At 39.8% G+C, this 17,273-nt stretch overlaps 1 protein-coding gene across 2 annotated transcripts in view; it reads left to right on the plus strand.

The window, feature by feature from the left end:
- The window catches only part of LOC115132435 (adipolin-like), a 35,349-nt gene extending 19,550 nt beyond the window's left edge, over positions 1 to 15,799 (plus strand). For both annotated transcript variants that reach the window (XM_029665083.2, XM_029665082.2), the window contains exons 6-8: positions 168 to 261; positions 12,652 to 12,730; positions 12,951 to 15,799. In XM_029665083.2, coding sequence (XP_029520943.1) covers positions 168 to 261; positions 12,652 to 12,730; positions 12,951 to 13,049 — 272 coding nt within the window. In that variant the 3' untranslated portion in view covers positions 13,050 to 15,799. The remainder of the gene's footprint in view (positions 1 to 167; positions 262 to 12,651; positions 12,731 to 12,950) is intronic.
- The last annotated feature ends 1,474 nt before the right edge of the window (positions 15,800 to 17,273 follow it).

A 17,273-nucleotide genomic window follows, 5' to 3' on the forward strand; every position in this document is an offset into this window, starting at 1 on the left:
GATATCAAATATCAAGACAATGCATGAGGGGCATTGAGGCACAATTTATTCAGAGATTTTGCTAAAATATTGTACATTTTCAGAGGACTTTGTGACCTTTTCTTCAGATAGGTGTTTTTGAGCTGGATAATGTATAACCTCAGAGTAACTATGTTTCCTCCCTGAAGACCACAACGAGGTAAAGAGGAGTAAGAGTCAGCTGAGAGCCAGGGATAATGTGCGAGTGCTGATCTGCATCGAATCCCTGTGCCATCGATATACGTGAGTAGGCCTACCCTCAGTCCCAGTGTATTGATCGTCTACTGTTTATCAACAAATCTGTATGATGAAGTTTGAAAATGCCAATATCTAGTCACCCTATGAAACAAACTGAAATGAGTCCACTCCACACGTTTTCACCTTGGCATGAAGACCATATGGTTCTTATTTGTTCCTTCTTATGCAACGCTGTTACATGGAATGAGGTAAAAACTACTCCTGACAAACAAAACAATATCATAACCATTTTTTTTCTCCCCCAATTAGAGTTAGCTAATCTGTTACTGTCTGCCAGGTCAGTCTTTCTGATGTGTTGTTATGGCATTATATTGACAGCAGTCATTGTAGCTCCCTTCAGTAACCACGAGCACAACCGTTCCTTGATTTTAACTGGCGGCTTTATTCTGTAGTTTTAGTCAGAATTATCACCTTCCGTGAGAACTATAAAGTAAATGAAGAATACAGTTAAGCACACTCTTACAACCTTATCTTACGAGTGACTTATTAGCTTGGTATAACTCTGAAGTGCTTACATACATAACAGTTTAACCGGCGTTATAACGGGTTCAGATTAAACACATGAATAAAGGAAAAAATACCTCATTGGCTGCTTATTACAGAAGGGAGGAAATCAAACTTCACACTTATTATTCCTGGCATGAATTCACACTTCATCCTAACATACACTCTTCAACCTTTATGAACTACACCCGATGACATGAAAACTTAGCTAACGCAGCGCAGGATTGCCTTCCCTCCAAAAGTGTGTTGCTACAATAAGGATCCCCGTTACAACAGTATTAGCTACATAGTTCCGCTTGTATTATCATTTCCCCCGCACAGCGGACACATAAACAATTCAAACAAAAGACAACGACATAACCTGTAAGTCTAACTGTCAGTTACACTCCCACCAATCACCGGTGATTTCTGTGAAAGGGGTCTGCAGGTTTCTTGATCGGCTTCCAGGAGGGTGACTGTCTTATGGATGGGCCTCTCCAGATAGGTGGGTTTGGTGATGTGTTTACCTCTCTCATCTAGGGTTGAGTCGCTGATCAGTAACTTGAATCTTCTCACCCGGCCATCTTGTCCCGGGTACACTTCTGTAACCTTTGCCAATTTCCACTGGTTGCGTGGTGCAGTATCATCTTGCAAAATGACAATGTCATTAATCCTTGCGTTTCTTCTGTCTTTACTCCATTTCTGTCTGTGTTGGAGGTTTAGGAGGTACTCTTTCTTCCACCTTGTCCAGAATTCATTGGCTAAGAATTGTACTCTGCGCCATCTCTTGCGGAGATAAAGATCTTCCTCGATGAACTGTCCAGGTGGCGGTAAGATAACTGTGGACTTCATTGTTAAGATGTGATTTGGCGTGAGAGGTTCTGGACCTAATGGATCATTCAGATATTCCGTAGTTAGGGGCCTACTATTTAAAATCGCCATGACTTCATAGAGAAAGGTACGCAGAGAAGCGGTGTCGAGTCTTCCGTCTGACTGATCAAGAGTGGATGTTAAGACACTTCGTATCGTGCGGATTTGCCTTTCCCAAACACCACCCATGTGACTTGAAGATGGGGTGTTCATGATAAACTCGCATCCAAGTTCCTTCAGTCGTCTTTGATCCATTTCTTTCAGGGCGTCCACAAACTCGCGTCTTGCGCCAATGAAGTTGCTGCCTTGATCACATCTGATTTGACGAACATTACCACGTATGGCAATGAATGAACGCAGGGAATTGATAAAAGCGTCAGTGGTTAAAGTCATCAAGCATTTCAATGTGAACTGCTCGGGAGACCATACAAGTGAGTAGGAGCCCATAACGCTTTAACTCTCTTCTTCTGTCCTTGGCATAGAAAGGTCCAAAGCAGTCCATCCCGCAGTATGTGAAGGGAGGCGCGGTCTCCATGCGTTCCTTCGGAAGATCTGCCATCCTTTGCCCTTCTGTACATCTTCTGAATTTCCTGCATTTCACACATTTGTAGATGTGAGAGGAAACTGCATTGCTGCATCCTAGGATCCATATACCGTTGGATCGCAGCTCATTGATCATCATTCCACGTCCTTGGTGTCGTACTCTTTCATGATAGTGCTTGACGAGCAGCACTGACAAGTGGCTATCTCTTGGCAGGATTGCGGGATGCTTCACATGGGAATGAAGAGTTGCATGAGCCAAGCGACCTCCCACCCTGAGGATATATAACTTCCTTGCTGTTAGAGATAAACTTGTGCAACCGAAGTTTGTCGATGCTGCAAAGCTCTCTTGCTTCTTTCACCAGCTGGGCCGCTTCAGCTTCAGACGATACGCTCGTCAACCCATCATCAACATAAAAGTTCCTTTCTATGAACTGGATAGACTTCTCGCTGAAGCTTCCTCGTCCTTCGGCAGCAAGATGTTTGAGACCATAGTTGGCGCAACCAGGAGATGAAGCTGCGCCGAACAAGTGGACCTTCATACGATACACTGAGGGTTGAGACTCTAGATCTCCGTTCTCCCACCAAAGGAACTGTAGATAATCTTGGTCTTCTGCTTTCACATGAAACTGGTGGAACATGCGCTCTACGTCACACATGATTGCAACTGGACCCTTACGAAAACGACAAAGGACGCCCAGCAATGTGTTTGTCAACTCTGGACCGGTAAGGAGATGATCATTCAAGGACGTCTCTCGAAACTTAGCTGAGCAGTCAAAGACGACTCGTATCTTCCCAGGCTTTTGTGGGTGATAAACCCCATGGTGCGGGATGTACCATGCTGGATGCTTGTTAATTTCCTCTTTAGAGACCTTCTCAGCATCTCCACAAGCTATAGTCTCTTCCATAAATGCTGTGTAGTCCTTGTAGTACTGCTTGTCTCTCCTTAGCCTCCTTTCCAGGCACTTGAGTCGGTGAACTGCACATGTTTTATTGTTCGGCAGATTGGGTCTTTCTTCCTTAAACGGCAGCGGCATCTCATAATGTCCATTGTCCTTACGTCTGATGCCCTCTTTCATTTTCTTCAGGAACCGGATATCCTCTTGAGATATGAGGTCCTCTTCTGCAGCTCTCTCGTTGAAGTCAGATTCAAGCGTCTTGATAATATCCAGTGTTGTGATTACCTCTCTTACACGTGTTCTACAAACATAGTGTACTTGATTTGTGAGGTTGGAAGAAGATTGAAGGCTTGGCATCACCTGTCTAACGATAACCCGATGACTCACTCCAATAGGGTCGCCATAGTCGATACATGGATTTCCATAGCCGACTATGCTCCAGCCAAGATCTGTTCTCTGAGCAAAAGGCTGATTTCCCTTACCAGACACAATTTCTCTTGGAAGGAGAGCCTGGGAGCAGTTGTAGCCAATTAAGAGACCGACATCACAGCTCTGTTGAGGAGCAATCTCCTCTGCAATGTGTTCAAGATGAGACCATGCTCTTGCAGTCTCTGGAGTAGGAATATGATCTCTGTTTGCAGGAATAAACTCTCTCGAGTAGGTCGTTGGCAGAGGGATTTTCTTCTCCAAGTAAAGCCCTCTAACCTGCAAACCAGACAGCTTCTGGCAGGGCACAATGGTATTCCTTGAAGCCATTGTAGAGAGTTTCAGTTGGACTGGCTCCTTCCTTGTATTGAGAGCCTTTGTTGTCTCTTCAAGGATAAAAGTGGTGTCGCTCTGAGTGTCAAGAAGTGCATACACGATCTGGCTCACTTGTGGTTGACACCCATACTGGAATGATTGTGGAGGTGTGAGTGTTGTTAATGTCCCTTACGACTCTGTTAGATATGGCCTCACTTGACGCTCTTGTCCCCTTATCTTGTGAGGTCTTCCTATCCCTTAACCTTGCTTTAGTACGATCTTCGTGCAGGCAGGATGGATGCCTCCTCTGACACGTGTCGCAGGTGTTCCTGTTATCACAATCTTTCGAGCGATGCCCAGGCCTTAAACAGCCAAAGCACAATTTATTCTCTTGAACAAACTTCTGTCGCTCTGCGGTGGGCTTATCCATGAACTTCCAGCATTTGTGGAGACTGTGACCTGACTTCTCACAGAAGACACAACTAGTAACAGTATCTTTCTCATCAGAGTTAGTTGCTAATACCCTTGCTCCGGGGCTTTGAATCCTTGGCGTCTTAGGTTTTCCATATTCGCTTGGTTTCAAAGCATGAAGGGATGTCACAGGATTGCAAGCGATGTTTGCTTCTCTCGTGAGAAACTTCACAAACTGACTGAAGCTTGGAAAGATCTCAGTTTCTTCTAAGATGTCTATGACCTTTCTATTCCATCTTGAAGTTAGCCAATCTGGAAGTTTAGCGAGGATCTTTTAGTTTTCATTACAGTCATTAAGCACCTCCAGGCCCTTATTCTGAGACATAGCAGCCTCACAGCTGCGAAGAAAGTCTACAAGGTCTCTAAGTTCAAGACTGTCCTTGGATCCTATCTTAGGCCATGCATTGAGCTTATCTCTGAAGGACTTGGCGATGAGGAATTTGTTTCCGTACCTTTCTTCAAGAATGGTCCATGCAGCATAGTAGGCTGACTCTGTTCCTAACATAAAGTAACTTTCGATGGCTTTCTTGGCAGGCCCACCAATATATTTTCTCAAGTAATATATCTTCTCAGTTGCTGGTATGTTCTTCCTGTCTATCAGAGTCTGAAAAGAGACCTTCCAGTCAGTGAACGAGAGTGGTTCTCCATTGAATGTTACTGGCTCTGGTATGGGGAGGCGGCTTTCACTGATTGATTCCGCTAGTAACCTGAACATGGTCTTGGTGCCATCTTCTTGCTGTGTGCTTGTCACAACATGTTGTGGTGAGAGACTGTGAAATGAGCCACTTCTGTGCATAACTTCTTTCACAGATTTGCAGTTAGAGAGTAGTTCTCTCTTCTCGTCCTCTGAGTTTTCATCTTGCTCATACACTTGCAATCGCGCCTTGGCAGCATTTAGTTTCTTGAGCACTTCTAGGCGCTCTAACTCTCTACGCTTGTCTTCTAGTGTCCTTCGTCTGGCAGCATTTTCTACCTCTAACTTGACTCGCAGCCTAGCTTCTTCTAAGCTGCGTTTCACAGCCTCAGCTTCTTGCTCCGCTGTCCTCTTCTTATCTTCATCTTCGAGTCGCTGAAGCTCTTCTAGTTGGCGTTCTTGCTTAACCATTACTTCTAAAGCTGCTTGGTTAGCAGCAACTTCCGCCGCAGCCTCTTGTCTCTTGACAGATGACACGCTTGAGCGTCTGGAGTTGACCTTTGAGTTGCTTTGAGACTGGGAGGAAGCACTTGAGGGCTGATAGTTGAGACTTGACTTATGTGAGAGTTCGGACATGCACAAGGAATTGCTGTCCTTCCAGTGCAACTCTATCTGGTTACTTTGACCTTCTTCCCTGCCTTTTAAAGGACTGACACCTTACAGTCTTGATAATAAACATTGTAACTGCTTCACAAGTATCAACTCTGCGTCGTATATCGTTGTCGGGAATGTCGATTTGACGCAAATTTACATAGACAAGGTTTAGCTCTGTAGAGGTATGGCTAATCTTGTTTAAGAGGTCTTCTAGTAGGTCTTCAGAGCAACAGCCTGTCAGTGACAGTTTTGCTTCCTTTACCAGAGCCTTCCACTTCTCATAGCTGACCCTGAAACGATGTTCGAGCTGTCTCCACCTTTCGTCGCGCAGTTCTCTGCCCTTTTCAGTTAACCTGCGGACCCTCTCACCTTTTCGTGGCTCTTGTTGTGCTATCTCATTAGCAGCCTCTGTATCATCATTCACTGGCCGAAGTGACTCCACACCAGTCTGGGCCTCTTCCTGCTGTTCTGTTTGTTCTGATGAAGGCTCGAAGTTTGCGAGGTGTTGCTGCAGCTGCTCAACTTGACCCACCCCATCTCTATCACCTTTAGTGAAACTACCTCTTTCTGACATTCTAAATCAAGTCAAATCAATTCTAGCTAAGGTTTGGATAAGTGAGTAGGTAATTTATACTCTAATTCACTGTAATTTAAACCTCAGTACGTGGTATAAACATGTATAATGCTTGTAACAAAAGCTTGAACAAACACCTTACCAAACAATTACACTATTAACTTACAGGTGAAAATAGAATTAATAGGTGTACGCTGACCCTTAATGTTTGTGACTATATATTTTTAGTAAGTATCAAATAATATTTTTCAGTAATACACATACCAGCGATACATTAAGATAGAAAGAGCAAATGCATAATACCAGAGTCTTTATGAAATAGACAACTATCTCCAGTCCTTACGAATTGTAATCTTAAAGTCTCTTATTAGCTGTTCACAAGGCTAGGACCACCTTCAAACACCTTGACTTGTACTTGCGTGTCTGACTTTCCTGTTAGTCTTGACCTTATGTTGCCTCACATGCTTCCTTATGTGGAGATTTTCTTCTTAGTTTGCAGGTACGTGCAAAACTCTTATCTGGCAGATGACAGGGTCTACCAGGATTTGGGAATCTTGTAGACGTTTTACAGCTGGATGAGATTCTTCTTTCTCTCTTGCTCGTGAAGAGCATTGAGTTCTCACTGTAGCTCCCTTCAGTAACCACGAGCACAACCGTTCCTTGATTTTAACTGGCGGCTTTATTCTGTAGTTTTAGTCAGAATTATCACCTTCCGTGAGAACTATAAAGTAAATGAAGAATACAGTTAAGCACACTCTTACAACCTTATCTTACGAGTGACTTATTAGCTTGGTATAACTCTGAAGTGCTTACATACATAACAGTTTAACCGGCGTTATAACGGGTTCAGATTAAACACATGAATAAAGGAAAAAATACCTCATTGGCTGCTTATTACAGAAGGGAGGAAATCAAACTTCACACTTATTATTCCTGGCATGAATTCACACTTCATCCTAACATACACTCTTCAACCTTTATGAACTACACCCGATGACATGAAAACTTAGCTAACGCAGCGCAGGATTGCCTTCCCTCCAAAAGTGTGTTGCTACAATAAGGATCCCCGTTACAACAGTATTAGCTACGTAGTTCCGCTTGTATTATCATTTCCCCCGCACAGCGGACACGTAAACAATTCAAACAGAAGACAACGACATAACCTGTAAGTCTAACTGTCAGTTACAGTCATTGAATCCGTGCCTGATAATCAGTGTTTAATGCCAGTTTTACTTTTGCTAGTATTTACGAGCTGTTTAAGATGTTGTCTATTATACATTGTGTGGAACCAGTTAGGAATTTCCTGTGTTAAAGTGGAACACGTCTTTAAAGGAAATGTCCTCTCACCCCTTCTCCTGGTCCCTGTCGCCTCTAAATTCTTTATAGACTCACCTTTGACGCCTGGGACACCATGCTGCTTCCAGCACTACAGGCCAGGGTCGTATTAATTTGGGCAAATCGTAGGAAAACATTTTACTATGAAAGAATGTAAAGGAACATTTCTTATTGGACATTTGGTGCCTATTGAACACAACCCTGAATAGAGACATTTTATTTTTGGGATGTGTGAAGGAGAACCAACAACAATATTACACACTTGTTTGTAGATACCAGAATATTACACACTCATTTGAAGAAACCAGAATATTACACACTCATTTGTAGATACCAGAATATTACACACTCATTTGAAGATACAAGAATATTACTCACTCATTTGAAGATACCAGAATATTACACACTCATTTGTAGATACCAGAATATTACACACTCATTTGAAGATACCAGAATATTACACACTCGTTTATAGATACCAGAATATTACACACTTGTTTATAGATACCAGAATATTACACACTCATTTGAAGATACCAGAATATTACACACTCATTTGAAGATACCTGAATATTACACACTCATTTGAAGATACCAGAATATTGCACACTTGTTTGTAGATACCAGAATATTGCACACTTGTTTGTAGATACCAGAATATTGCACACTTGTTTGTAGATACCAGAATATTGCACACTTGTTTGTAGATACCAGAATATTGCACACTTGTTTGTAGATACCAGAATATTGCACACTCATTTGTAGATACCAGAATATTACACACTCATTTGAAGATACCAGAATATTACACACTTGTTTATAGATACCAGAATATTACACACTCATTTGAAGATACCAGAATATTACTCACTCATTTGAAGATACCAGAATATTACTCACTCATTTGAAGATACTAGAATATTACACACTCATTTGAAGATACCTGAATATTACACACTTGTTTATAGATACCAGAATATTACACACTCATTTGAAGATACCAGAATATTACTCACTCATTTGAAGATACCTGAATATTACACACTTGTTTATAGATACCAGAATATTACACACTCATTTGAAGATACCAGAATATTACTCACTCATTTGAAGATACCAGAATATTACACACTCATTTGTAGATACCAGAATATTACACACTCATTTGAAGATACCAGAATATTACACACTTGTTTATAGATACCAGAATATTACACACTTGTTTATAGATACCAGAATATTACACACTCATTTGAAGATACCTGAATATTACACACTCGTTTGTAGATACCAGCATATTACACACTTGTTTGTAGATACCAGAATATTACACACTCATTTGATGATACCAGAATATTACACACTTGTTTGAAGATACCAGAATATTACACACTCATTAGAAGATACCAGAATATTACACACTCATTTGAAGAAACCAGGATAGTACACACTTGTTTGTAGATACCAGAATATTACACACTCATTTGTAGATACCAGAATATTGCACACTTGTTTGTAGATACCAGAATATTGCACACTTGTTTGGAGATACCAGAATATTGCACACTTGTTTGTAGATACCAAAATATTGCACACTTGTTTGTAGATACCAGAATATTGCACACTCGTTTGTAGATACCAGAATATTACACACTCATTTGTAGATACCAGAATATTACACAATCATTTGAAGATACCAGAATATTACACACTCATTTGAAGATACCAGAATATTACACACTCATTTGAAGATACCAGAATATTACACACTCATTTGAAGATACCAGAATATTACACACTCATTTGAAGATACCAGAATATTGCACACTTGTTTGTAGATACCAGAATATTGCACACTTGTTTGTAGATACCAGAATATTACACACTTGTTTATAGATACCAGAATATTACACACTCATTTGAAGATACCAGAATATTACACACTCATTTGAAGATACCTGAATATTACACACTCATTTGAAGATACCAGAATATTGCACACTTGTTTGTAGATACCAGAATATTGCACACTTGTTTGTAGATACCAGAATATTGCACACTTGTTTGTAGATACCAGATTATTGCACACTTGTTTGTAGATACCAGAATATTGCACACTCGTTTGTAGATACCAGAATATTACACACTCATTTGTAGATACCAGGATATTACACACTCGTTTGTAGATACAGTGCCTTGCGAAAGTATTCGGCCCCCTTGAACTTTGCGACCTTTTGCCACATTTCAGGCTTCAAACAAAGATTTAAAACTGTATTTTTTTGTGAAGAATCAACAACAAGTGGGACACAATCATGAAGTGGAACGACATTTATTGGATATTTCAAACTTTTTTAACAAATCAAAAACTGAAAAATTGGGCGTGCAAAATTATTCAGCCCCCTTAAGTTAATACTTTGTAGCGCCACCTTTTGCTGCGATTACAGCTGTAAGTCGCTTGGGGTATGTCTCTATCAGTTTTGCACATCGAGAGACTGACATTTTTTCCCATTCCTCCTTGCAAAACAGCTCGAGCTCAGTGAGGTTGGATGGAGAGCATTTGTGAACAGCAGTTTTCAGTTCTTTCCACAGATTCTCGATTGGATTCGGGTCTGGACTTTGACTTGGCCATTCTAACACCTGGATATGTTTATTTTTGAACCATTCCATTGTAGATTTTGCTTTATGTTTTGGATCATTGTCTTGTTGGAAGACAAATCTCTGTCCCAGTCTCAGGTCTTTTGCAGACTCCATCAGGTTTTCTTCCAGAATGGTCCTGTATTTGGCTCCATCCATCTTCCCATCATTTTTAACCATCTTCCCTGTCCCTGCTGAAGAAAAGCAGGCCAAAACCATGATGCTGCCACCACCATGTTTGACAGTGGGGATGGTGTGTTCAGGGTGATGAGCTGTGTTGCTTTTACGCCAAACATAACGTTTTGCATTGTTGCCAAAAAGTTCAATTTTGGTTTCATCTGACCAGAGCACCTTCTTCCACATGTTTGGTGTGTCTCCCAGGTGGCTTGTGGCAAACTTTAAACAACACTTTTTATGGATATCTTTAAGAAATGGCTTTCTTCTTGCCACTCTTCCATAAAGGCTATATTTGTGCAATATACGACTGATTGTTGTCCTATGGACAGAGTCTCCCACCTCAGCTGTAGATCTCTGCAGTTCATCCAGAGTGATCATGGGCCTCTTGGCTGCATCTCTGATCAGTCTTCTCCTTGTATGAGCTGAAAGTTTAGAGGGCCTTTCAGGTCTTGGTAGATTTGCAGTGGTCTGATACTCCTTCCATTTCAATATTATCGCTTGCAAAGTGCTCCTTGGGATGTTTAAAGCTTGGGAAATCTTTTTGTATCCAAATCCGGCTTTAAACTTCTTCACAACAGTATCTCGGACCTGCCTGGTGTGTTCCTTGTTCTTCATGATGATATCTGCGCTTTTAACGGACCTCTGAGACTATCACAGTGCAGGTGCATTTATACGGAGACTTGATTACACACAGGTGGATTGTATTTATCATCATTAGTCATTTAGGTCAACATTGGATCATTCAGAGATCCTCACTGAACTTCTGGAGAGAGTTTGCTGCACTGAAAGTAAAGGGGCTGAATAATTTTGCACGCCCAATTTTTCAGTTTTTGATTTGTTAAAAAAGTTTGAAATATCCAATAAATGTTGTTCCACTTCATGATTGTGTCCCACTTGTTGTTGATTCTTCACAAACAAATACAGTTTTATATCTTTATGTTTGAAGCCTGAAATGTGGCAAAAGGTCGCAAAGTTCAAGGGGGCCGAATACTTTCGCAAGGCACTGTACCAGGATATTGCACACTTGTTTGTAGATACCAGGATATTGCACACTTGTTTGTAGATACCAGGATATTGCACACTTGTTTGTAGATACCAGAATATTACACACTCGTTTGTAGATACTAGAATATTACACACTCATTTGAAGATACCAGAATATTACACACTCATTTGAAGATACCAGAATATTACACACTCGTTTGTAGATACCAGCATATTACACACTTGTTTGTAGATACCAGAATATTACACACTCATTTGATGATACCAGAATATTACACACTTGTTTGAAGATACCAGAATATTACACACTCGTTTGTAGATACTAGAATATTACACACTCATTTGAAGATACCAGAATATTACACACTCATTTGAAGATACCAGAATATTGCACACTTGTTTGTAGATACCAGAATATTGCACACTTGTTTGTAGATACCAGAATATTGCACACTTGTTTATAGATACCAGAATATTACACACTCATTTGAAGATACCAGAATATTACTCACTCATTTGAAGATACCAGAATATTACACACTCATTTGTAGATACCAGAATATTACTCACTCATTTGAAGATACCAGAATATTACACACTCATTTGTAGATACCAGAATATTACTCACTCATTTGAAGATACCAGAATATTACACACTCATTTGTAGATACCAAAATATTTCACACCCATTTTGGGTGATACGAGTACTGTTGTTCACATATTTTTGCCATTTCTGTTCATATAAAATAAGCAAAAAAATGTTTTACGAACGGTACCCAATATCTCCAGAATATGTAAAGGCCAACAACCTTGCTTCACAACCTGGTATTATCAAAACAAATTATAAATAATATTGTTATGATGGTTACCTTACCCCCCAAAAGTGTGCTCATTGTTGTTGATTTTCCACCCCAAAGCCTCCAGCCTGTCTGGCTCTCCCACACATGAAAATGCAGAGAATGTAAAATGAGCCTCATTGCAATGGCAGTTAACTGAAGACAAACATGATTGATTCACCATAAAAAATGCAGCGTTTTCCACTAAACAGGAGCCAGTGGTCTCAACAGGAGTTGTAGGACAAGACTCCATGCCTGCAATATTACTGTCTACACTGCAGACTTCATTAAAGGCTCACTGTAATGATGATGGTGATTCAAGACTCAGAATTAAGCAATGACATGTTTATTTCATGTGTACGAAAACACATTTTGCATGAAATATCATGCAATTCAACAATTCTATTTCATAACGTGTTAGGTGTGTATAGATATAGTAAAGTTATTTTGAACAAACGTAAAGATCAGGTGACAAGATTATGATTAATTAACATTTGTTGTCTGTTTTGCTCTTCATCACAGGTCGTTAGAGATGATTGTTGGATTGGAAAGTAACAGCAAGATCTTCACAGTGTATGTGCAAGGGTTGCTGGAGCTACAGGTGGGCTTACATTTATCAAACTGATCATCACAACGCTTGGCATGAAGATTTTCCAATAGGGTCAAACTGAATATAGAGTAAGATATTGCCCCCCAAAAAGCCTTTAAGAAGTGTTATGAAGTACAATTACTTCTTAACACTATAATGGGTTTTAATATCACTATAGCAAAACAATCAGTCATTATATTCCTGTATTTAAAATGTTATTGTATCTCCTCAGATTGGACAGTACACCTCCATATTTGTGGACAATGGTGCTGGGGCATCCATCACAATACAGAATGGCTCTGACTTCATGGGGATGTTGCTGGGTGTATAGCCTCACGTCCTGCCGTTGGGGCTGGGGGTATTCCTTCCCTCTTCCCATTGGACACCAGGGCCCTGGCCATCCAAGGCATCTGTCTTACCTGTATCTGCTTGGATTACTAACAGATGCTATCTGCCAATCCACATCCATGGAGGAGAAAGCAAAAGGCATGAGCAGCATTTGTAGCCATTGAACTTCTCTACTTGGGGTATCCTGGAAGAACCGTTTTGAAAGCTAAAGGACTGTCTCTCCCCAGACACCATGAATGCAAGCACTCCTATGGGCCAAGAAAGACACTTGTGCATACCAACAGACAATCCTAATAGAAGACTTCACATATTCAAATCACTCAATGAACATTTTGAATTTGAGAAAGAAAAGAAGAAAAAATCACATACGTATTTTTAATACAGTAATAGCCTGATAGGAAATATGCTATAATGAATATCATTCATGAAATTGAATGGTTTTTATTAATCTCTTTAATGGAATGGCAGTAGCTAAGAAAGTACAGTGCATAGACTCTGTGAGTGTGTATAAACACTGGATGATGCAAAGATGCTCAGTATGCATTGTATGGTTGCCCCAACTTCTCAGCTAGGGTTGAAGAAATTCAGAAGCATTTAGGAAAATCCAACCAGTAGTTTTTGAAAAAAAGGGAATTTTGGGAAAGTTACCGGAATTTTGCAACCCTATTCTCAGCAAAGTGACCTCTACTGTATGTTCTATCTAGGGGGACTTTGTACGTCTCATGTGGAGTCTACAGCCCACTGAACAAAATAGAGGAAACATTGGCCTCTGTTTGGAACCATTTTGTGGGATTCAAACCCAAACTAAGGAATGTGGTTAGAGCATTGAAATGAAATGCAAGTATGTTGGCCATTCTGTTTCATACCGCTGTACAGTGCCTTCAGAAAGTATGACTTATTTTGCATTTTGTTACAGCCTGAATTCAAAATGGATTAAATACATTTTTTTTCTACACACAATACCCAATAATTACATGTTTTCAGAATTGTTTGCTAATTTATTGAAAATGAAATACAGAAATATCTGTCAAGCTCTGTCAAGTTGATTGTTGATCATTGCTAGACAGCCCATGTTCAAGTCTTATCATTGGTTTTCAAGCCAATTTAAGTCAGAACTGTAACTAGGCCACTCAGGAACATTCAATGTCGTCTTGTTAAATAACTCCAGTGTACTGTACATTTGGCCTTGTGTTTTAGGTTATTGTCCTTCTGAAAGGTGAATTTATCTCCCAGTGTCTGTTGGAATGCAGACTGAACCAAGTTTTCCTCTAGGATTTTGTCTGTGCTTAGCTCTATTCAGTTTATTTTTATCCTAAAAACTCCCTAGTCCTTGCCGATGACAAGCATACCCATAACATGATGCAGCCACAACCATGCTTGAAAATATGAAGAGGGGTACTCAGTGATGTGTTGTGTTGGATTTGCCCCAAACATAACGCTTTGATTTCAGGAAATAAAGTAAATTTCTTTTACAATTATTTTGCAGTTTTACTTTAGTGTTTTGTTGCAAACAGGATGCATGTTTTGGAATATTTGTATTCTGTACAAGCTTCCTTCTATTCACTGTCATTTAGGTTTGTATTGTGGAGTAACTACAGTGTTGTTGATCCATCTCCCGTTTTCTCCTCTCACATCCATTTAACTCTAACTGTTTTAAAGTCACCATTGGCCTCATAGTGACATCCCTGAGCGGTTTCCTTCCTCTCCATCAACTGAGTTAGGAAAGACACCTGTATATTTGCAGTGACTGGGTGTATTGATAGACCATCAAAAGTGTTATTCATAACTTCACCATTCTCAAAGGGATATTCAATGTCTGCTTTTTCATGTTTCTATCTACCAATAAGTGCCCTTCTTTGCAAGGCATTGGAAAATCGCTCTCATCGTTGTTTAAAATTCACTGCTCGACTGAGGTACCTTGCAGATAATTGTATGTGTGGGGTACAGAAATTAGGTAATCATTCAAAAATCATGTTAAACACTATTATTGAGTCCATGCAGCTTATTATGGGACTTGTTAAGCAAATGTATAGTCCTGAATTTAGGCTTGCCATAACAAGGGGGTTCAATACTTATTGACTCAAGACTTTTCAGCTTTTTATTTTGAATTAATTTGTAAACATTTCTAAAAACACAATTCCACGTTGACATTATGGGGTATTGTGTATAGGCCAGTAAAACAATCTCAGTTGAATACATTTTAAATTCCGGCTGTAATACAACAAAATCTGGAAAAAGTAAATGGGTGTGAATACTTCTGAAGGCACAGTATTTAATATACCGTGTTTCCACGTAACGCTTATGCCAAATTATATAACTACCGTGATCAAGCAGAATAAATGTTGCCTACTGTTTTATAAAATGGCAGTTTCATCAAAAGAGACTGACCATGTTATCTTATTCAATTAGAAAATAATCACATTTTTGTGGTGTGTATATCTTTACGTTTTTTTTGCCATATACTGTAGTTGATGAAGTTGTCTTTAAACGATGATAATATTTCATTAATACACATTGTTAAGAGTTGAATTTGAACATACATAGAGTGTACGTTCAAATGTATCTACACATGTAATGAAAAATGGACATGAATATCTTTTATCACCGTAGGGATCAATTTACAGTTTCAAGTCTACCACAGATTGGATTATCATTATGTTTTATACTGATTTGCTTTTTAATAGCTAATATGATCCAAATGAAACTAAGGTAAAATATGATGTTATTTCTGTATTTACTCAACATACTGTATGTAAGTGCTGCGTAAAGCTTAACATTTATATTGGAGAAGGCTACAAGTTTCAGCAAACAATGCTTTTTACGGAGAGAATTGCAAGCATTTGTACTGGTCTATAGATTAGGAACAGGGCTTCGTCATAGGACCTTACCGCCCAGTTGTTGGTTAGATTCGTGCCTTGACCAGTCATATAATGGAGTTATAATGCGGTTATACATATTTTTGTATATATTTTGGGTGGTCTGCGTATCAGAAGGCCATAATAAGAAGCTTTTTAGCCTCCATTGCACAAATGCCTGTCCAGTCACTTGTATGAGCTTGTTAGCATCAATGCACAAATGCCTTAATAAGAGAGCTCTGCTCATGGAAGCGTTGTTGAGCCCAAAGTGCCAGCCGCACACTGTACCCACAGACCAAACACAAGGACTTTACCTACACAAGTCAAACTACTAATCTGCTGATCCATGGGGGAAAAACGTTGTAATTCCTCAAGCCCGTACCAGGCCCTTCTACTAATATTTATATTGCATGAGTTTATTGTGTTAGACTAACCACTAACCTATAATTTCTTATACAGGTGAATCAGACATGCCTTCTAGGGATAGATTCAGGCCTCGATTCCAGCATGTTCCTGCATGTGGGCGCAGCTGCAACAAAAATCTGTAAAACCGAATTGTTGCCAGAGATCTGTATACAGTCGCAAGAAAAAGTATATGAACCCTTTGGAAATACCTGGATTTCTGCATAAATTAGTCATACAATTTGATATGATCTTCATCTAGGTCACAACAATAGACAAACACAGTCTGCTTAAACTAATAACACACAAACAATTATACATTTTCATGTTTTTATTGAACACACTGTGTAAACATTCACAGTGCATGGTGGCAGCAATAATTTCAACCAAATGTTTTCTGTAGTTGCGGATCAGACCTGCACAATGGTCAGGAGGAATTTTAGACCATTCCTCTTTAAAAAACTGTTTCAGTTCAGCAATATTCTTGGGATGTCTGGTGTGAACCGCTCTCTTGAGATCATCCCACAGCATCTCAATCGAGTTGAGGTCAGGAATCTGACAGGGCCACTCCAGAAGGCGTATTTTCTTCTGTTGAAGCCATTATGTTTTTGATTTACTTCTATGTTTTTGGTCGTTGTCCTGCTGCATCACCCAACTTCGGTTGAACTTCAATTGGCAAACAGATAGCTTAACATTTCATTTTTCCGTCGATGATAGCAAGCTGTCCAGGCCCTGAGGCAGCAAAGTAGCCCCAAACCATGATGCTCCCTCCACCATACTTTACAGGTGGGATGATGTTTTGATGTTGGTGTGCTGTGTCTTTTTTCTCCACACATAGTGTTGTGTGTTCCTTCCAAACAACTCAACTGTAGTTTCATCTGTCCACAGAATATTTTGCCAGTAGTGCTGTGGAACATCCAGGTGCACTTTTGCAAACTTCAGACGTGCAG

Source organism: Oncorhynchus nerka, linkage group LG7 (assembly GCF_034236695.1).
Source record: "Oncorhynchus nerka isolate Pitt River linkage group LG7, Oner_Uvic_2.0, whole genome shotgun sequence".
Taxonomy (NCBI): Eukaryota; Metazoa; Chordata; class Actinopteri; order Salmoniformes; family Salmonidae; genus Oncorhynchus; species Oncorhynchus nerka.